Below are 23929 nucleotides of genomic sequence, written 5' to 3'. Positions count from 1 at the left end.
GCTACATTTATGTGTATATTCATGATTTAATTTAATTAATTACTTTTCCAATTAATTAATTACTAGGTTGCCTGAGACAGTGCTAGCATTTTGTTCTTACGATCCCTTATGATTTGGATCCCAAGAACAAATTGTGCCTCTCCCTTTCATTTAGAATTGGACTGGTAGCCAAGTTTATAACGTTAGTTAGGTATCCTACATCATTTCCAGTGAGAAGAATATCGTCCACATAAAGTACTAAGAAAGCTACTTTATCTTTGTTGATTTTCTTGTATACACAAGGCTCATCAACATTTTGGTCAAAACCGTAAGATTTGATCGCAATATCAAATCTAATGTTCAAACTAGATGTTTATTTCAACCCATAAATGGATCGATTCAGCTTGTAAACTTTTTGTTTCTAACCTTGGGTTATGAACCCCTCAGGCTGAGACATAAAGATACTTTCTTCAAGATTGCCACTTAGAAAAGCAGTATTAACATCCATTTGTCATATTTCATAATCATAAAAAGTGACTATCAACCAAATAAGGATCAGTGAGCTGAGCAATAATAATTCTCTGCCTCAAAGTTGGTTGTACTGACAGCGGAGCTAACTGTGAGGTGACTTCTCCTACTAAAAATGCAATCTTAGCTCTCTCAAGATCTCTGTGCAAAGGAACCTGACTAGTAATGAGTGCTACAGAGTATGATACCTTCCTACTAACTCACGATCTCATGATCGTAGTCCTTGACCAACTCGAGCCATCCGCGCTATCTCATATTTATCTCATATTTAAGTCCTTGACCAATTCAAGCTCTTATGGTCAATGAAGATCTGAATCTTCTCACCATATAAATAATGCCTCCAAATCTTAAGTGCAAAAATATTGCTGCCAAACTCTAAATCATGTGTAGGGTAGTTCTGCTCATGGCTCTTCAACTGAGGAGAGGCATAAACAACCACCTTACCTTATTGCATCAATACACAACTCAATCCTTTCTAAGAGGCATCGCTGTAAATCACATAACTCCCAGATCCATCTGGCACTATAAGGACTGGTGTAGTAACAAGTTTCTGTTTAAGATCCTGGAAACTGCTCTCACATGCTGGGCTCCAAACAAAAGGATTCCCCTTCCTGGTTAGCTAGGTCAAAGGACTAGCTATACGAGAGAAGCCTTCCACGAACCTTCTGTAATAACCTATTAAACCCAAAAAACTTTAAACTTCACTGACTGTACAAGGTCGAGGCCAAATGGTAACAACTTTAATCTTTGCTGGGTCTATAATAACTCCTTCACTGGACACTACATGGCCAAGGAACAAAACTTGCTTCAGTCAAAACTCACACTTGGAAAACTTGGCATATAGCCTATTGGCTCGAAGAGTCTCTAATACCTTATGCAAATACTCCTCATGCTCAGCCTCTGTCTTGGAGTAAACCAAGATGTGATCAATAAAAAATATCACAGAAGTGTCTAAGAAATCCTTAAGCACCACCTTATTCATCAAATCCATAAATACACCAGGAGCATTTGTCGAGCCAAAGGACATCACAATAAACTCGTAATGTCCATATCTGGAAAGGCAGTCTTGGGAATATCACTGTCTCTAATCCTCAACTGGTGATATCCTGATCGTAAATTGATCTTAGAGAACACAGTGGCTCCCTAAAACTGATCAAACAAGCCATCAATCCTGGGCAATGAATATTTGTTCTTGACTATCACCTTATTAAGCTTTTTATAGTAAATGCAAAGACACATCAACCCATCTTTCTTCTTCACAAATAATGTGGTGCTCCCCAAGGTGACATACTAGATCGAATAAAGCCCTTGTCCTATAATTCTTGCAACTAGACCTTCAACTCCTTCAGCTCAGCTGGAGCCATTCTGTATGGAGCTCTCGATATGGGACCAGTGCCTGGTTTCAGTTCAATAGCAAAATCAACCTCTTTGTGAGGAGAAAGTCTTGAAAGCTCTTCTAAAAAAACATCGGGGTATTTCCTTACCATTCATTCAGATGATAAGGATACATCGGGCTCTCTGGTATCTACAACACTAGCCAAGATACTCTAAGTACCTTGGTTGAACAACTTACTGGCCTTCATGGTTGAGATAACTTTGGGTAGGCCACAGTCCCCGCCCCCTTATACTTTAAACTAGTCGCCTCATGAGGGTTAAAAACTACCTCCTTGCGAGAATAATCTATGTTTGCATGGTTAGCAGATAGCCAATTCATGCCCGATATTACATCAAAGTCTTGCATGTGTAATACTAATAAAGTTACATCTAAAACATGATATGCTATTTCTATTTAACATGTTTTTATCTTTCCTTTCGACAACATAATTTCTCCAGATGGAGTAGAGACAAATAACATATAACTCAAGGGTTCTACTTGTAAACTCATATGTTGAACAAAAATTGGCGATATAAAAGAATGAGAGGACCCCGAGTCAAATAATAATAAAGCAAAGTGCTCCAAGATTAGGAGTGTACCTATCACCACTGTGTAAGCTTTCTCAGCCTCCTGTTGATTAGTGGCAAAAACTCACCCCTATCGAGATGTAGAAGTCTAGTTCGAGATAGGTTCAAACTATTTCTGAGGGTAATTATCAGCTATATATATGTCAGGTTGCCTACACTTGTAGCATATACTACTTCCTATTAGGCAATGACCTGAATGAGACCTTTCACAATTAGAACACATGTATACTTCCTTCAAGGTTTTGCCTGCCTCAACAACCTACTGTCTAAGCTGCTGGAACAAACCACCTAATCTCAAATTCCTTTGTGGTGCTACTGTAGGCTACTGCTAAGCCTTCCTTTTCTACCCTACAATTGGACCATTCTCTACAGCCTTGGCCATCTTTATCCTCTCATGCAAACTCAAATCCACTGTCATGTGTAGTGCATCATCTTAGGTAGCTAGTCTAAAGACTCTAACGAAACCCTGGATCTCCTACTTAATGCCTTTGACAAACTTGTCAACTCTCTCAGTCTCAGTTCTCACTAACTCAGGTGCAAATCGGGATAACACATCGAATTCTTGATCATACTCCTCTATGGCCATATTGCCTTGCTCCAACTTTAAGAACTCTTGACACGAAGAAGAATTTGGCATGAAAATTCTCCTTAAACTACTTTTAGGTGATCTGACTCATATCTCCACCCAACATCCTCTATGTGGACTTCCACTAGCCTCTGTCTCTATCAGTCAGTAAGAACACGACGCACTAAACTTTCTGGTCATTGGAGCACTTCATGTAACGAAAGATAGTCTTCACCGAACTCAACCACATCTGCGCCTTGGTGGAGTTTGCCAAGGATCCATCGAAAGTCCGAGGGTTATACTTCCTGAAATCCCTCAGGTGTTTGGCTTCTGCTGAAAGCATATCAAGTAGGTTATATGCTACAATTGGGGCCTAAACTCCCGCAACTGGGATCTAAACACTTGCAGCCGGTGTCCGTACATGAGTTGTTTGGATATCCTAGGTAGGTTGTCACTGTGCCAATACTTTGAACAATAAGTCTATGTACATTTGCTCCATGGCAGCAAGGTATGCATGAGTGACAGGTGCAGTAGGGTCGATAACTTGTACAACATGCTGTCCTTAAGGCTGGTTACGTCTAAAAATTATTTAAATTCAAAAACTGTAACACCCAAAAATTAAGGTAATTTTATTTTTTTAATTATCTTAGTTTAATTTAATTTATGATGGATTTAATTGGGTGTTATAATTTTTTTAGTATTGTGGAAATTGTGATTAATTGAATGTTCAGTGGAAGATTATTTAATTAATTATACTATTGAAAATTTTGGTGAGATTTAAGTTTATTGGTTAATTATATATGTATATAATTAATTAAGTTATGGAAGGGTAGAATAATATATTATTGATTTTTTTTAGGAAAGATATTTTTTAGAGAGAAAATAATTATATTGTGGAAAATCTAATTATTTGGAAAGATATTGTATTTTTGGGGAAAGTAAAAAGTTTGGTTTGATGGGTATTTAACGAGGAGAGAAAGTATGATTTGATTTTGGTTAATTTGTTAATTAGCAAAAGAAAAGGAATAATGATAATAATAATAAATATCATTATTATTATTATATATAATTAACCCTTGTGAAACGTGCAAAAAAGGGAACTATTCATCATCTTCTTAATTCTTCACAAACCCCAGCCGCCATCGTGCTCCGTTGCAAGGATCACCGCTCGTCGTTTGTTGACACCGTCATTCCTCTTTGTTCCTTAGTGACGAAGTCGCACAAGCCGACTATGCACCCCCCACCTCCTACGTTTGCATGTAGGTGAAGCCGAGGAATCTCTCTCTTTTCATTTCATCAATCATCTAGTTTTTGAACGTTTTCATTAAGCCTTACCGTCGTTAAGTTCTGTCTCGTGCCACCCAGATCTCATTGCCGGCAATCGTTAAACGAACCCTTGCTTGAGCAAGTCGATCTGTGCATCACAGAGCCACTTATCTACTCCTTCGTAAATCGCGCTTGTCACAGCCGATTTCTTTCTCCTTTTGTGAGTTGTGCACCCGAGCTGACTGCCAAGTCGATTCTCCTCCTGCAGAGCCGCGTGGGCCATTTCTGCCTTAGTTTAAGCCAAGTTGCTTTTTGGTATCTCTTGAGCTGTGTTGGTTTGGTATGCCCAAATGAATATTTTTTGGATCTTAAATAAGTTTACAATGGAATGAGTTAAATTATTTTTGTTTGAAGGTTCAAGTGTTAATTTGAGGATTTGAGACTCCGAAATTTTCCATTCAAGGTTTTGTTTGATTCAACCTTAATCTTGGGGGTCAGTTTGGATGCTTAATTAAATAGTTGGAAGTTTGGATGCTTAATTAAATAGTTGGGTGATGGTTGACAAAATTAATAATTTTAATTTTGTTTATGTTTATGACTGAATTAGTTGATAATTAATCTCCAGGTAAGAAGTTTTATTATTAGATCCTTACATTATGTTTTCCCTTAGTATGCATTAACGTAGCCATGATGCATGTGATGTGACTGTGAAGAATGTTAGATAATGATAGCTACATAAAAAATCGTTATGTATGACTAAGATATGTGATGACCACGATATGTTATGAATGAGATATACTATGGTTGAGATACATCATGTTTGAGATATGTTATTTATGTTATGTTATATGTATAGACTATGATGTTGTGTTAGCTTTACCTGTTAGAGTCGTATCATATGGGTGTCCCTCGGGATCACCACCTATTTATGTTTGTGTGGCTTAGCTTTTATATGTGAATCAATAGGATCACTTACACTTCTTTAGGGTGACTCCTTCGGGTTCACCAAGAGTCTAGATGTGTTCCTACAAGATCACTGGATAGCGTACGTTTGGGAGCACAATAGATATTCGATATTTTCTTACAGGACTATAACGAGAGGTTAACAGACACGTAGCAGGAGTAGTAGTGGGTCTCTTACTTAGTATAAATTTATACTCACCCTTTTCTATGTTTAATTTTTCAGGTAAAGGAGCAGGTAAAGGCAAGCTCGCGAATGGCAAGAAGTGACCGTGGATCGTCATAGGGAACATCTTATGTTTTCTTCCACATTTATGTTTTGAGTATTAAATTTATTTCAGAACCCATGTTTACTTTTAGATATATTTTTTTTATTTTAAATAGGTTCCGAACTAATATTTTATTATATACTTTACTTATATTTTATGAGTGTTTCTTTTTAAAACTTAGTATTTTCTTTGATTTAAATAAAAAGTCTTTATTTGTTTTAGTGGTAATGATCTCACCTTAGTATAAAGTGTTGGATCGTTACAGAAAGGTATTTTAGAAACACTTTTCGAGGAACATTGTTCAATCTGCATACCCCCAAAACGAGCAAGGCAATTGAGCATGACTCATCATTAAACGAACCATGTCTAACAAGGTTTTATTTCTCATTTCTAATATACCATTTTGTTGAGGTGTACCAGGTGCTGAAAGTTGTAATTGGATTCCATGTTCTATCATATAGTCCTGGAATCTCAAATCCATATACTCTCCACCTCGATCAGATAAAAGTATTTTAATTTTTTTACTTGATAGATTTTTAACTTCAGCCTTATACTTCTTGAACTTTCCAAGAGCTTCAGACTTACGTTTCATTAAGTATAAATAATCATACCTTGAATAATCATCTATAAAAGAGATGAAGTATTCAAAACCTTCTCTAGCTTTTACATTCATTGGACCATAGTGGTCTGAATGTATAAGTTCTATGGGCTCTTTGGCTCCATAGCATTTTCTAGTAAAAGGTCTCTTTAGTCAACTTTTCTTCAAGACAAGATTCACATGGAGGCAATGAATCATCTTCTAACTCATTTAGAAGTCCATTCTTTACCAATCTCCCGATCCTATCGAGATTAATATGACCTAATCTTGAATGCCAAAGATAGGTATTATTTTGAGTATTAGCAGTTTTAAACATCTCATGATTTAAAATTGCTTTCGCTTTGTTAGGTCTTAATACATACAAAAGTTGTCTTCAAGCTTAGGCTGAACAAATGTGTACACCATTCTTAGAAATGAACACTTCATTTAAAGAAAATGTTACATTATATGATTGTTCAATAAGACAAGAAATAAATATAAGATTCCTTTTTAATCTTAGGAACTATATCAAGTTTTTTAGAAACAAGAATCTATTTTAAAAGAAAATTTAACATCTCCCATTACACGAGCTGAAATGGCATCTCTCGTTTTTAACTTTGAGTGTATCTCATCTCCTCGAGCTGCTTAAAGGAACTAGTTTTATGTAAAGAAGAGCAAAGATGACTAGTGGCTCTAAATCAAGTATCTAGAGACATTTTGGTCATTTTCCACTAAACATGTTTCTAAGGCAAGTAAATTATATTTACTTTCTTTTTAATTCTTCTTAAATATATCTTGAAGCGAATCCTTGATCTGACGTCTAATGACCATGGTTTTTGTGTTTCTTGCTTAGTATGTCAGACATACTAGACAAGAGATACACACAGGCCTTGTCATTGGCATTTGTCCAATGATTATATGCATCCCTAAAAATTTTTAGATGCATTTCGAGCAGAGGAAGTAGCAAAATGGTGTAGTTGAAAGGAAAATCGTACTTTGGCAAGAATTTGCTAGATCAATGTTGAATGAGTATGGTTTACCTAAATATTTTTGGGGCGGAAGCCGTTAAACCAGCTTGCTATGTTTCAAATAGAGTTTTAGTTAGACCCTCTTTAGATAAAACTCCTTATGAACTTGGCATGGTAAAATTCCAAATATTGGGTATTTCAAAGTTTTCGGTTGTAAATGTTTTATTTTGAATAACAAAGAAAAACTTGGAAAATTTGATTCTAAGACGGATGTTGGTATTTTTTTAGGATATTCCTCTACTAGTAAAGCTTATAGAGTTTTCAATAAGAAAACTTTAGTTATTGAGGAATCTATTCATGTTATATTTGATGAATCTTGAATAATGTTTCTAATGAGTCTATTGTAGTGATGATTTAGAAAAAGATTTTGGAGATTTACTTGTTAATGACAAAGGCAAAGAAATTGTTCCAAGTATGCAAGATGTGAACATCATAGAAAAGAAAGAAATGGGTTCTTTATCCTTGCCTAAAGAGTGGAGATATGCTCTATTCCATCCCAAGGATCTAATTCTTGGCAATCCCGAACAAGGTGTCAAAACTCGTTCTTCTCTTAATTTATTTAGTAATCTTGCTTTTGTGTCTCAAATTGAACCTAGAAGTTTACGTAGAACAACCTCCGGGCTTTGAAAGTTTTGATTTACCTAATCATGTTTATAAATTGAAAAAGGCTCTTTATGGCTTAAAACAAGCTCCAAGAGCTTGGTATGATAGACTTAGCAAGTTTTTACTTGAGAATGACTTTAAGATGGGAAAAATTGATAATACTCTATTTATTAAAGTTAAAAATAATGACATGCTTATAGTACAAATTTATGTGGATGATATTATATTTGGTTCTACTAATTCATCTTTGTGTGAAGAATTTTCCAAGTGTATGCATAATGAGTTTGAGATGAGTATGATGGGAGAACTTAGTTTCTTCCTTGGTCTTCAAATCAAACAACTCAAGGATGGCATCTTCATAAGTCAAGAAAAATACACAAGGGATTTGCTCAAGAAATTCAAATTAAATGAAGGTAAAGTTGCAAAAACTCCTATGAGCACTACCACTAAGCTTGACAAAGATGAAAAAGGTAAGTGTGTGGATATAAAGACTTATCGAGGTATGATCGGATCTTTACTTTATTTGACCGCTAGTAGACCCGATATCATGTTTAGTGTATGTCTTTGTGCTAGATTTCAATCTTGTCCTAAAGAATCACATTTCCATGCCGTTAAAAGGATACTTAAATATTTGCTTGGAACTATTGATGTTGGATTATGGTATCCTAGAAATGTTGAGTTTAATTTGGTAGGATATTCCGATGCGGACTTTGCCGGTAGTTTACTTGACCGTAAAAGTACTAGTGGGACTTGTCAATTTCTTGGTAGTTCCTTAGTATCTTGGTTTAGTAAAAAGCAAAATTCGGTTGCCTTATCCACTACCGAAGCGGAATATATTGCGGTTGCTAGTTGTTGTGCACAAATTCTTTGGATGAAACAAACTCTTTGTGATTTTGGATTAAAATTTGATAATGTGCCTATATTTTGTGATAATACTAGTGCCATAAATTTGACTAAGAATCCTATTCATCATTCTAGAACTAAGCATATAGATATTAGGCATCACTTTATTAGAGAGCATGTACAAAATGGTCATATTACTCTTGAGTTTGTAAGTCCAATAATCAATTAGCGGATATATTTACCAAGCCTTTGAGTGAAGAAAGCTTTTGTAAAAATAGGCTTGAGCTTGGAATTATTCGTTGGATGCATCTTGATTTTATATCTTACTTGATATTGTTACCGTAATGCATATTGATAGGGGGAATTAGACATTTTGTATGTGTTCATGTTTTTTGGGAGAGCTAACTTCATTGGTATTGTTTTTGATGATTCCAAAGGGGGAGAAGTATAAGAAAAATATGTTTTTATCAATTTGTTGCATAATTGTTTCTATTGAATAATGCATATTTTTTTAGAGAAAAAAATTAATTAAGGACAAAGAAGGTTCTCTTATCAATTGTTTTCAAGTATGTTCTTTGTGGTGAAATATATACATGAGCTTTATGGTTATACATCTTGATAATAGAATTACTTGTTGATCATGTGTGTTTCAAGTTATTTTTCTTCAATGATTTGTCATCATCAAAAAGGGGGAGATTGTTGGCTTTTTGGCCCTTAATCTCAAATTTTTTATTTTAATTATTCAATTAATTTATGTTTTGATGATAACAAATCTGATTTTTTTATTGACAATTTTATTAATTTGAATAGACCATATCGTAGAGCTTGGAAAAATGATTCTAACGCCTCTTGAATCACCCAAATCGAAGTTCAAATGAAGAAAATATTGCTAAAAGAAGCTTAACGAAAAATACCCGAGATGGTGACGTGGCGACCAAGCATTCAATTTGAACCAATTAGAGAAAGCCACTTGGAGCAATGAAGGAGTAACAAATGTGGCTTTTTGTTATGTTTTATTGGCTTTTATAAAGAAAATGAATTTAAAAGAAAATGATTTTAATATTATTATTTTTCTTGTGTCTAACGGCTAGTTTTTTAAAAGATGGTGAAGTTGCTTTATTGATTTCTTTTTAAACAAAGTATTTTGAAAAGACATATTATTATATTATTATTTGTATTGTGTCTAACGGCTAATTAAGTTTAAATCTCAACCATTCATTTTTCTTTTACTTATATCTAATGACCCAAATGATTTTGAATTTATCTTTCCTCTCTTTTTAAATACTTCACATTTACACAAGATCACAAATCTTTACAATCCTCAAGCAAAAAGCCAACATTGTTATTCTCTCTAAAGCTTCCAATTTTTATTCTTTTCATCTTATTCTTGAGAGCTTCTTATTGTATTGTGAGGATTAAATTTGTGAGCTTCAAATTGTATACTCACTCTTTTAGAGAGTTTTCTTTTGTGTGATTTAAAAACTTCAACATATTGTAACGGTTGGATCCTAACCCGTGGAAAGGATCGGGTTTGCTCTTGAACCCGAAAAAGGAGCAAGAATCGGTTCGGCTCAAATCCGTGGAAAGAGTCCAAAGAAGATTTTCAATCAAAATCCCAAGAGGTGCTTGGGAAAGTGGATGTAGGTTGAGTTTAACCGAACCACTATAAAATTACGGTGTCTTCTTCTCTAACTCTTTTCTAATTATTTTTTAATTTAATTTTAGTTACATACTCTTATTGGTTGAGTTTGATTGCATACTTCCATTCATATATTTTTATCAATCTTGTTATTTAACAAAGTTTACAAAGTTCTTTATTTAAATTTAAAAAGTATCTAATTAGTTGATTTTACTTTTTATTTGTCAAAAAAGTTTATTTAAACCCTATTCACCCCCCTCTAGGGTTGCCATACCGATCCAACAATTAATTATAAGATCCTATTTTTGCATGCAACTCTTTACTATAGGTCGACGGTTTCTAATTATCAAAATTTTATAATATCCATACAATTGTGTCGGGAGATCCATCTCTGACGCACCACAAGCGTGCGTCGGAAGTTCATATCTTCCGACGTAGTTTTTAGCGATGTCCCTTATTTTGCCGGTTTACCTCTTGGGATCCACCGACGTTTTCCTTGTGATGGAAGACGGTGCGTCGGTAAATGGTCCCCCGACACAGTGCATATGCATCAGAAACTGTCCTTTATCCCGATGCATGTGCTGCATCGGAAATATCATTTAATTTTTTAAAATTATTATTAATAATAATAATATTACTATTATTATACTTTATTTATACATTCATACATACATTAACAAACTTACAATTACATTAACATTTATTTACATTAATCAAACACCCAATTCACACAATTGGATTTCTAAAATAGAAATATGCAAGATTGATTCCTTAATCAAACACCCAATTCATAAATTTCGAACTAAAACATAATTCAAAATCCAAATCCTAAAATAAAAACTAATTCAAAATCCTATTTTCTTAGGTAAATCAAACAAAAATCACGTCAAAGAAGGTATACTGATATGCAATGACGACGACAACGACAATGGGGACGACAACGACGACGAGCGCCCTCTTCTTCACGATCTCCCTCTCAGTTTGCCTCTCCTTCTCTCGGTTTTCTTTCTCTTTTCTGTTTTCATTCTGTAAAGAATGGAGTTAAAAAAAGACGGAGACCTCGACGCATAATGAAAACGTTGGGTATTGCACCATATTCCCGACACAATGAGTGACACGTTGGAAATCTCTAAACCCTATTTCCGATGCTGTAAGTGACACGTCGAGAATCCCTAAACTATTCCCGACGTTGCTGACACATCGTCGGAGAAAGGCGTAACGTACAATTAATGATCTGCCCTTCATCTAACACAACACTATAGACGTCGGAAATAGTGGCTCATTGCCCGACGCACCTTTCACCACGTCAAAGGAAGGCCAAATGGTGCATTTAATTGTCTACCATCTTCCGACGCGACACGACACATGTCGGAAATAGGGGCCCATTGTCTGACGTACCTAGCACCATGTTAGAGGAACCCTAAACCATTTCGGCCATTTCTGACGCTCATGTTCCTGCGTCGGAGCAAAGGCCTTCCCCTGACATGGACCAAGCTGCTTAAGAAAACATTGACTTCTACCGGCGACATGTTTTCCAATGATTTTTCTTGCGTCGAAAAACTCCCGATTTCTTGTAGTGTAGAAAAAAAATTTACTTGTTTGACGTCTCTAAATCTACGAAAATAAATTTTCAAATTGAGACACCACCTATCCTATGGGATGAGATTGGTTTGTGGAAATCAATTGAAATGGAAAAAAGTTAGATATTTTAGAGAAACTCTTTTCCAGAAAAACAAATTATTAGTTTTTTTTCTTATTTCAATTGCTAAAGAAAAATATTTTCTTTTAGATATTTATAACACTCTTTCCTTAAAAAGGGAGTAGGAGTACGAGAGAATCACGAGATTCTATTAATTTAAAAAATATTAAATTAATAAAAATTTCAAATATACTAATTAATTAACCATTAATCAATTAGTTAAAAACTAATTAAATCATATTTATTTAATATTTAATTTAAATCTTATTTAATGAATATCTCTCTAATATTTTATAGTTTTATATTGATTTAATTAAATCAAATATAATTAAATTTTAATTAAATTAAATAAAGGGGCATTTTTAAAAATAGCAAAATAAATCAAAATATTTACAAGTTATAGCAAAATTTTGAATTTTATCATATCACTATAACATATCAATAACTATCGGTGATAGAATTTGCTATAGGTGATAAATATTTTGTAAACTTAGCTATTTTTTAAAATTCCTCTTAAATCAAACTAAAATATTAATTAATTCTCCAATTAATTAATTGCTAAATTAAATATCTTATATTTAACTTAAATTAAATTTGAATCATATTCAAATATAAGTTTCTCTCCTACCCAATAATTTTAATATGAATCCAATTCACATTAAATTAATACTTGAACTCATTCAAATATTTTATCTCTCATAAATTAATTTTGAATCATATCCAAAATTAAATTTATACAATAAAGTTTATCAAACTTTATATTATAATTAATGTATCACTATGAATTAAACTAATTCTCAAAGTAATTTTGAACATTTCAAGTTACAACCAATATAAATAAACTTCATTGCCCTTTACGAGCTACGAAGGGACCTAATGGACCTATAGATCAGAAGTTACAATGATATGAGATTAATTGGCTAAACTCATTAACCACATTAATCAATATTCGTTAACTGTGTGTATATTCCACTAAAAACTCACAGCTAAATTCTTCTCATTCTAGATATATTTATGTGTCCATAGATATAGACCAATAATAGTAAATTAGTCATTCACGAGTGTTCATAACACCAGCTGAGTTGAATTACCATTTTACCCCTGAATTACCTCTAATCCTTAAATACAGTGCTCCTCTAATGAACTTGTTTATGGTCCAACCAATAAACAAAAACCTCTCTTATGCCATAGAGAGGGTATGACCCTTTGTTTAAGTTCTAGAGACACCATTTAAGATAACACTCATCTACTTACTGTAAAGTAGGGAATGAGTGAATTCCATCTTGTGTAATTATGTTCCCCAAAATGATAAGTTTATTGACGGCAATCTGGTCATTCTCACTCATAAAAATCAATGGAAAATTCATCGTGAATAGGAGTTCATAACACACTCAGAATTAAGACTAAGTTACCTAGGTCATCCTAATGAAATAAAAACCTAACTAGTTAACGGAGTTACATCTAGTGGTTACTATTTCATGATTTGACCTTATGCAAACTCATTGTATAGGATACCTTTGCTTGTATGTCAACTACACGAACATGTTGGATCATTGTGTTTGTATTAAATACAAAGTGAGTTGTATCCAAGCCTTATCCCTATACTATAGACCCTTTAAGTTGATCTCAAACATTGATTCTTGTATGTCTCTATATATTGTTCAAGACTCATCAAACAATTTAGGATGTTGGTTTGTAGGATTTTGGTTATTTAATTTATTGGATTTGGGTTATTAAGACAAAACTAATAATATAATCAATAACATTTATTGAAATTATAAAAATAACGGTTTGTTAATAACTCTCAATGGATTATATTTATAATCTATGAGTTTTAGGACATAAATCTCAACGTCTTGTATGTCTCTACATACAATTCAATATTAATAAAGCATCTTAGGAAGTTAGTTTATTGGATTTAAGTTATTAAGACAAAACTAATAAAATAATCAACGATTGAAATTACAATAATTACACTTTATCAATAAGATCAATGGATTATATTTATTATCTACGATGTTTAAAACATAAAATCTAACCATTTAAGCGTTGTTGTTGAAATTAAAACTTTTATCGAAATCAAAATTAAAAGTATTTTTTCTATTAATGCCCATTTTGTCTTTACCTTCTTGAGACCAACCTCACATTGTTGTGTCCAATTAGTGATTCAATGTTTAATTTCATGTTTAAGCTATCATTTGTGATGTTTGACATATGTTAAATCTACAAAACCATTTATCATAAATTTAAAGTCAAAGTCCTTCTAATTTGTGAATTCTTAAAGATTTCAACATACCAAATGTCACCGTTAAAAATTTGGTTAACCATCTTGAATAAAAATCCATCCATCTCATCGTGATTAAAAAAATGTATCCTAACTACCATCGAATCCTCCCTTTTTCCATAAAAAAAAACTAACCCTAAAACATAAATGGTAGAAATGCTAACCAAGTGACACCCTTATACACTAATAAAGGAGGAAAACCATTTGTATGAGAGGTTTCCACTCTCACTGTCCATTGGCGAATTCAGAAATTTTGTTGGAGGAAGCTTTATAGTATAGTAAAAATAATCTAGAAAAATGTTAGAAGTGAGACTTAATTTAGAAGGGGCTAAGAAACATTTTTTTACCATTAAGCTACTTTTGGTATGGTTAATTTTCTAGCCTTTTTCTATATGTATTATATATAAGAACCAAAAGTTGAAGAGCCCCTTAAACCTATGGTGTCACTATGTATGGTTATTAACTCTTTGCTTTTGTCTTCTTCTGATGGCAGTTTTGCATAAAAGAGTAAGAGTAGGATGAAATGAAGTTGACTTATACTCATTATTTAAGCCAAGTAGTTGGTGAAACTTAGACTAAAAGATACCAAATCCATAACTTAGTAACCCCCTGCATTATACATCTAACAATTAAACAACTATAGAAACTAAATAACAGAAATAAAAGTGGTAACATTTGTGAGATATTTTTGAACTCACAATCACACATCCATCATGATTTGAAAGTAGAGTAGTCTTGGAAAAAGCTAATAAATTCCAAAACCTTTGAAAGATGTACACAAAATTCAAACATAAGAATACACATAGGATGGGATAGGGCAAGACAAGACACATTGGATAAATGAATACACAATACAATAATAAAAGAAAAAAGAAACGAAGATGGAAGTGAAAACCCCAAAAGCAAAGAGGAGAGAGTAAACGTGGCAAAAAGGGATTGGTCTGTCACCTCACCCACATCCACCCACCGAGCCCCTTGCGGTTACTCACAAAATCCATTTTCTTCATGAATGGACCGCTTTGTCATTTTGTCTTTCTACTCTCACAGAAAGAGAGAGAAAGGAAGAAGCAGAGAGACATAAAGGGAGAGAGAAAGAGAAGACAGAGAGAGTTCTTGAGAGAGAGAGAGAGAGAGAAGGACCGTTAATTTCCGTTAATATATGAAGCAATTTTGAGAGCTACAAGAAGCTAAAATGGTTACAGACCAAGAGCTTTCTCAAGCTATACAATGTCTTCTTCGCGACTCTGCTTCTCCTACAAACCCTAACCCTTTTTCTTCTTTAAACGCTGTTGTTCAGGAGTTGCAGACCAAGCTTGGTCTTGACCTCTCTCATAAACTCGATTTCATCCATGCCCAGATCCAATTTATCCTTCGTTCTCATCCTCAACAACCCCATCATCACCAACATCACCACCACCACCACCATCAGCAGCAGCAGCAACAACAACTACCCTCTTCGCAGAAAGACCTCTTTGCCCTTCATCAAAGCCCTAATTTTCAATCTGCGCCTTCCCCCACTTCCTCTGCGTTTCACACTTTCTCTGCTCAGCCTCCGCCGGCTAAGCCGGATTCCGTCGTTGCTCCCACTGTTCCGGGCTCTGACCCGCCAAAGGAAAGGTGGGGTTCTTTTGGTTTTTTCAATTTTGGGGTTTTGGGTTTCTTTTATTTTTTTTAGTTGCCCTCTTTGATTTACTTATTGTTCGTCTTGGGTGTGTATGTTTGTGTAAATCTGTTTCAATTCTGGAGTGAAGTTGATTTCGTTCTGTTTTGATTGCAATTCTACAGAATTAGTGGAATGGCTTCTCGATTTCTTTGCTTATTCCTTTTCCTTTTTGCAACGGTTACTTCATTCGTTCAGAATTAGGTCGGAAAAGGCAGTGAAGTTGTTCGTTTACTTGCTGTGGACTTTGTTTGGAGGATTTTGGAGTGTAGAGTTCACTGATTAGTGGCATTTGGGTTGGTCTTAGTTTTACTCGAGGGTTTATTGTTAATTTTCCCTTGAGTGTTGACTAGGTTCTGCTTCGTTTTCCTCTGGGTTGAGAAGTTTATTCAGGATTTCTGGTCAGAAATGTGACTTTCTGCTTTTGTCGTGGCTGTTGGAAAAGTAAATTTTCTCTTAATGATGCCTTGTCAAATGTGTGTGCATAGGTATCTACTACGAGCATGCTGAGTTTTCATTTATTTTCTGGTTGTTTCCTTTAATTCGTATTATTTTTGCATTCTTGGTTCTAGTCTGGTCAGCACAGCCAGATACCATATGCGGAAAAAAAAATCTTGGGAATTTGTAACTTTGGATTTGTCCATCAGCATGGTAGTGGATTGGTAGGGAGTTAATAAAATGAGAGATGGAAGCTACCCTAGTTTACTGGAAATGGATATTAATGTATGGCATCTACATGTGAGGAGTCTTTATCGTATGCATACATTTTTCTATAAATATCACTGTAGCTTTGACCTCTCAGCACACTTTTGAAAGTGAACGGCTAGCTCCTTCCCAGTCTGGGCTTACTTTTATTTTGCAATCTAGTAATGTATGTAGCTTCGAGCTTGTAATCTCATGATTTCAATGGCCTTACTAGTGATACCTTTTTAAGTATCGATTACCAGCTGGTAGCCATAAGTATGGAACACTTTGTTGTGTACTATAGAGCTACGAAGTAGAATCTTTCAATTAGTTTTCATTCCATGGAAGGGTGAAATGTTTCATTTACTGTTTTATTCAAAGATTAAAATAATACACGTCTCTCTAGTTCTTAGATCCCAAAGATATATGTTTCGACTGATAAAAGCTCACCTTTAAAACTTGAAAGCAGTACCCAAACCAAAACTAAGAGAAGAGGAGGCCCCGGGGGTCTAAACAAGCTTTGTGGTGTTTCTCCTGAACTTCAGGCTATTGTTGGCCAGCCAGAATTACCGCGAACTGAGGTTTCTATCTCTTTCTTATTTCGTAGTTGTTTGATTCTCAATTTTAGCACTTTATGAGGTTCATATGATGCATCTGTGTTTGTTTCAGATAGTGAAACAGCTATGGGCATACATCAGAAAAAACAACCTACAGGATCCAAGTAACAAGAGGAAAATAATATGCAATGATGAGCTGCGGTTGGTATTTGAAACAGACTGCACTGACATGTTCAAAATGAATAAGTTGCTGGCCAAACACATCATTCCTCTTGAACCTACAAGTAAGTATTCAGTTTGATGCTTCCCTGTCCCCCTAGTTCTGGAAGAAACCAATAGTTTATTTTCTAATCCTGTCAGAACCATCAAGTTCTAAGAAGGCACGAGTGGAGAATGAATCCGCAGTTAGTGTTAAAAGTGCAGAACCCAGTATTTGTCCTTCTGTGATTATATCTGAAGCACTAGCAAATTTTTTTGGCGTTGATGGTAGGGAGATGCTCCAATCAGAAGTTCTGAGACGCATCTGGGAATACATAAAAGTGAATCATCTTGAGGTTGGCAAATAAACTCTGGAAACTTTCACTTTGTTGCATGCTAGCCATTCACTATTAATACCATCTTTTCAACTTGAGAGATCATTTCTTTGTAAAAATTATGCATACAGGACCCTCTGTAATGGATCTTAAAACATGGGGCATTGTTCTCATATGTCAGATTAACTGTTTTTTCTTCATTAAAATGATCTTGTACTCACATGTCTTGGATCTTAAAAACAGGACCCTCTGAACCCGATGGCGGTGTTGTGCGATGCAAAACTTCGAGAACTGTTTGGTTGTGAAAGCATTTCTGCACTGGGAATCCCAGAAGTTTTAGGCCGCCACCATATATTTAGGAGATCGTGATAGCTATTCTTCTAGGATGGTTAGTGCATTCTAACTTTCTTATATGTTAAAACTGATGTTAGAGTTGAAGGGTAATTTTGAGTTTCCCCATTGTTGCAATTTGACCTCCTTGCCGGCTTCATCATCATGCACGTTTTCCAAAAACATATTATTTGATTGATTGAAATTTCTTCTAGTGTTGGAGGCTGCTGATTGATAACCTGTTATCACTTGTCCTAGTTGGAAATTTATGATGCAGTATGCAGGATAGTTATAAGAAAATTATTGATATCTTCTTAGGATTAAATATATGAGAGTTTTGGGGATTTTGTCTTAGTTTTATGATGGGTCTGTGGGAACCTTCAATTGGATTCTGTTCTTGTACCATTTGCTGGGATTGATGGCAGGATAAAGAAAAAATGAAAGGAAAAACTGTCGAATTGATTATTACCTCATTTAAATTCACCCAGGACTCTGAAGTTGAAACAAACACAAGCCCTGAAATGGAAAATGTTTACTTGAAACTGATTATTTTGTTTTTGTGCCATATGGAAAGGATAAAAAACCTAAGGTAATAAACTAGGACTTGGAAATTCAGTTAGAAATAGAAAGTCAAGTCAAAGATTAGTGATTTGGAGGTCTCTTATTTATTTTGGTCTCCACAAATCAAATCTGAAAATTTAGTATATGGAATGTATTCTTGTACAAAGTTTTCTTTTTGAGTTCATAGATGCCTTATTTGATTATCTGTAAATGAAGACACAATGATTTGAAGCTTTATTTTGTGCAATCATAGCTTTTCACCCTTGAGGCCCCGTTTAATAATAATTTGGTCCTTCAAAATTAAGTTTATGAATTAAGCTTTTAAATGTTATTCCCACCAATGAGTTCCATTATTTTGTTATATACTTCTCCAAATATTTTCAAATCCAAGCCAAATTTTACAAAACTTGATTTTGTTTTTAGAATTTGATCTTTAGAATCTAATTATTTGTTTAAGAGAGATAAAGTCCAATTTTCAAAATCCAAAAACTAAAACTAAAATTATAATCAAATGGGCCCTTGGTTATTTGAATTTCAATTGACGGTTGTTTTCTTTTTTTCCTTTTCTTCAAACAAAAAAAAAAAAAAAAAAAAAAAAAAAAAGAAAAAGAACCGAAGGGATTACCTTCTTTCTGACCGCTTTTTCCAGCAGTGCCAGCTGTGCTCCATACTTGCTTTACCTTTGGTTGAAGAATTTGTTTCATTTTCTTTTTCTTTTTCAAAAGCATCAAAGAATGGAATAGCCAGGACAAAACTAATGAGTGCTGATCCTTGATTGCAGTTGCAGATCGAATGGTGTTAGCGACTTACATATTGGGACAGTGTTTGGAAAAGTCTATATGGTTTTTTCTCCCCCTTCTCTTAATGTTGTAATCAGTGATGATAATATTTTACTTTTGGATCTTATGCTAAGGTAAGGTGTGAACTTGGGGATGTAAGAATGGGGGCTTATGGCAGAGTTTATTTTGTAATTGTCTGCCAAGTCCTTGGGTTTTCATTTGTCTGACTTGGTGTTTAGGTTTAGAGTAACCCCTGGGAGTTTCTAACATCCATCATACACTACAGATGATGATGGGTAAAGTAAAATTATGTTATCTACTCACTAGTTTGTTAAATATATCTATCTATATATATTATATATATATGTATGATGTTTTTATTTAGTAAAAAGTTTAGCCTTCTTTACTTCCATTTAATCATTTCTTCATATTCTTGGTTACAGTTTATTTGATTCATTTCTTTTCAGTGTTAGTGTTTGGGATACTGTGTTCAGTTTTGTTTTTGCTTTTCATGAATCTTTTCAGATTGCCTGTTTCTCACCATCTAATTATATCTTGAAGATGTGATTGTTCTTAACTGGTTTGTAAAACAAGGTTTAATGTGTTATTTGGCTTCTAAATTTTATGGTTTATTCATATATAGAATCTGCACATTCAAAATAATTTGAAAATATAACAAAATTTGAATTTTGTTTTTGGTTTTTCCATTTTCTTTATTTTGAAGAGTTGGTCTATTCCCAATCATCTTCTAGATTAAAAGTTATGTTTACTTTACTACTTTTGGAGTAGGTTGTAATATTTATTTTAAAACTCCAGCAAAATTTGAAAGGCTAGAAATGGAGCTTTTTCTTTATTATTATTCTTATTATTGTTGTTGTTGTTTTGTCAATTAACACAATATCTGAGCATTTAACACTATGGAATAAAATTGAAATGAAATGGTGCAATGTCCATTGATTGATTGACTATGAAGGGCAGTAGGAGATAGATTCTCTCTTCCTTTTCCTCTTTTTCCCATTCTCTTAATTGAAATTCTTTTAACAAATTAAACTAAAATGCATTTTAGTGATTCGAGCAAATAATCACTAATATGTTTATTGTCTTTTACACGACAGACTAATAATGGAAAAAAAAACGATAAATTACTATTTCAAGAGGTCGGGATTTGTTTTCCAAGGGATTCGTTTGGGAAGTTAGAATATAATCAAGATTTTTGAGAGTAGGAGGGTGTTGGAATGAGTGAAAAATTGTAGGAACAAAATGAGTTTGGTATTTTAATTAAAAAACTTATTTAAAATATGAGATTTGAATTGCATTACAACAATTTACTTTATGGATGTACAAAGGCCTTTAGTATTTATAAACATTTTTTTTTCACTTATAAACACTATAGAAAGTCAATCAAAATATGTGGCTATGATTACAAAATATTTAGACCAATTACAAATTGCCACGTCATTTACTAAATTAATGATGAAAAATATAAATAGTTGAATTTGGGACTAATTAAAAATGAATGTGTTCCAAATTAAAATTAAATTGGTCAATTCTGTTAATGATATATATTTTCATCCTAACTGTTGGATCAAGTTATTTATTTTGGTTCAATTAAATATTATTTACGACTAAGTTCAATTATAAAAAAAAAACTTAATTGAGCCTAAATGCTAAGTATGACCCAAATTCATGTAGTTGATTTTGTGGGTCTGGTCCATGGACCAATCAATCTCAAGTTCATAAACACTAGAAGAGAACTCTCTAAATAAAAGTGTTTTTATTTGTAAGTGTTGAAATTTTTTTACTATAGAATGTGTAGAAAGAATTCTCCAAAGAGCTAGAAAGCTTCCTAACTTTTTGAGGTCGATCGCCCTCCTAACTTCTGAGGTCGATCGCCCTCAAATATTGAAACTCTTTTAAAGATACAAACTTTCTTCCAAGACTCCAACTTTTCTCGATGATTGAAGTTTCTTTGAAGATACAAATTTTCTTCTAAAACTTCAACTTCAAGAACATCACGTGCTCCGTTTACTCAAATCAAACATAAGCATTAAATCGAGAAAAAATCAAAGAATAAAATTCTAGAGATCGAATCACATTGTATCAAATCAATAAAAATACAACATCAACTAAAGTTTAACTCTACGAATCAAATTTCTCCGAAAATCTTGTGCGAATAGTGGTGTACTAGTTATTATTTTATTTATTTATTTTTTTAGAGAAAGCTAAAAAATTTCCGTTTAGTATTACTAAATTCAAGGATTCTATAGGGAATGTATAGACAAAATTATGGCATAGAAAGTTTAGAAAAACAAAAGTTTGATTTACAACCATAAATAATCAATTAAGAAACTATGGAATGAGTTGTTCTCATTCCATGCAAATTCACAACCTGAGAAGTATGAATATTCGAAGTAAAATGGATGATTTAAAAAGGAGAAAGAACTTCAATTTGAATGGTTTGTGTACTTTTGGCCTTGTCCTTTTTTTTTTTTTTTTCTCTTTTAATAAAGAAAAAATTCTTAAACTTGGCTCATGCACATAATTTGTTGTACTTTTTTAAATGGATATCAGACATATATCTCAACTGTGAAACCTAATTAAGTTGTTGATTTGTTTATGCATACTTTTAAGTGAGTATAGACCAACTAAAATATATATGCATAACTGATATGTATGATTCAAATTCTACTACTTATTACATCAAACAAAAGAGATTAGTGAATCTTTTTAAAATTAAAAGAAATTGTGTGAGCTCCTCATATTTATCGCGATTGAATTTGTATTTAACATTTTACTAAAAAAATGAAATTCAATATTTGATTCAAATAAATTGAAATACTAGGTGCATGAAAGTTGAATTAACATACTAACGAAAGTGGATCGAACAAAAATACTAAATTTTATGAATTTAGGATTAAACATATTAGCGAAATTGAGGGGAAATGAAAATTTAGACACATATGATTGTAGCTCAAAATTCTTTGTATATATAGTTGATGAAATTTAATGAAATCAAGTTATAAATAATCCTCGGGTCCTTTCCTACTATTCTCAACGCTTAGAACTTGATGGTGGGATCAAATTTAGGATGAATAGAATGAGATTTGTGGTTTAAGTTAAAGAACAGAGCTTCATGGTTGAAGCAGCTTGTTCATCCTTTGCACTAGAAGTTGGAAAAAATCCACTAACCCATAAAGTCAACAGTTTTGACATCATAAAAATGAATTTCCAAACACAAAACTATTTGACATTCTAAGATTTATTTATTTAATTAAATAATTATATTAATTAATATTATATTATTATTTTCCACTGTGAATTTTGATCCATCCCATTGATTTAGTTCAAATCCCTACTCGAATTTCGGATATTTCAATCCTTATTTAAACACAATTTCTCTAGCAATCCTTAATTATATCAATTATTACCAAGGAGATATATTTTTTAACTAATTTGAACAATTCAAACGTCTTAATCACACTATTCTAAGTTTATTTCCGTAGTGAATTGGTAGGGTGACTTAATGAACCTACATATCAAGAGGCTCAGATTCGAGATCAATTGACTAAATTCTTTTAACTGAGTTAACCAACATTTGTTAACTAATTAAGACTGTCCACTATAGCCTGTAGTTGTACTCTCTCACTGTAGATATATTTGTGTCCACCTGATATAATCATGATGAGTAAATCAATTCTTTACAGGTTATTCATAATCTCGGTTGGGTCAATTTATCGTTTTACCTTTAAAATTACAATCTATTCCTTAAACGTTCATTGATCCTCTAATAAACAATTGATTTATAGTCCTACAATTAAATTGAATCCATCTGGGCCAATGAGACGGTGAACCCATTTGTTCAAGAATTGGAGTAAGGACTTAAAGGAACAATCTATCTTCTAACTCTAAAAGGGAGGCTAGGGTGAATTTTGTCTAGCACCCTAAGCGTCCTCAACTATCCATATGATCTTACCTCTAAAATGGAAGGTTTATTGGGTCAATGTTGATGATCTGCCCTCACCTATATGTAAATCTAAGAAGAATCTAGTGTGAACAAAAGTTCATAGTTAGCTCAGAATTAAGGTTGAGTAACTTTGGTCATCAGAAAGTAGAAAATAGGTAGTCTTAAACAGTAAACGATGTTATATAAAGTAAAAGTGAATATTTCATGGTTTGGTCTTATACAATCTCATTCTATAGAATGTCTGCACTCACATGTTTCTACCTGAGCATCTTGAGATCACTTCGCTTGTACTAAATACAAATTAGTGAGCTACCACTAGTAGAAAAGTGGTCTACGACGACAGTTATTTACTGTCGTAAACAAATTTCACGACAGTTATTTTCAGTCATAGAAGCGGGAGTCATGGAAAGTCCTTCGACGACAGTTTTTAAAAACTGTCGCAATAGGTTATTTTATGACATGAAATAAATGTCGTTAATCAACATTCAACGACTTCAAATAACTGTCATATTTTATTTTATGACAACAAATAACTATCATCATTTGTGTATTAACGACGGTTAAATAAATGTCACGAATTCATTTATTGTGACATTTTTTAATTGTCATGAATATGTTATTCGCAACAGTTTTTTTTTTTTAAAAATGTCATTGTTTTG

The 23929-nt window shown here is 33.3% G+C and overlaps 1 protein-coding gene across 3 annotated transcripts; it reads left to right on the top strand.

Annotated features, from left to right (window-relative positions):
* The first annotated feature begins 15225 nt into the window (after positions 1-15225).
* Positions 15226-19697, top strand: LOC101217066 (angiomotin). 3 transcript variants are annotated; one of them, XM_004150206.3, is made up of 6 exons: positions 15226-15819; positions 17016-17127; positions 17216-17387; positions 17464-17657; positions 17880-18024; positions 19309-19697. In XM_004150206.3, exons 1-5 carry the CDS (start codon positions 15395-15397, stop codon positions 18003-18005), a joined length of 1029 nt encoding a protein of 342 aa, XP_004150254.1. In that variant the 5' UTR covers positions 15226-15394; the 3' UTR covers positions 18006-18024; positions 19309-19697. The 3 variants fall into 3 exon arrangements, with proteins under 3 accessions (XP_004150254.1, XP_031744593.1, XP_031744592.1); XM_031888732.1 differs by having other exon boundaries at positions 15235-15819; positions 17013-17127; XM_031888733.1 differs by lacking the exons at positions 17880-18024; positions 19309-19697 and adding an exon at positions 17768-17794 and having other exon boundaries at positions 15232-15819; positions 17013-17127.
* Positions 19698-23929: the final 4232 nt, after the last annotated feature.

Source organism: Cucumis sativus, chromosome 7, assembly GCF_000004075.3.
Source record: "Cucumis sativus cultivar 9930 chromosome 7, Cucumber_9930_V3, whole genome shotgun sequence".
NCBI classification, from domain to species: Eukaryota; Viridiplantae; Streptophyta; class Magnoliopsida; order Cucurbitales; family Cucurbitaceae; genus Cucumis; species Cucumis sativus.
This window is presented reverse-complemented; position numbering and strand designations above follow the sequence as displayed.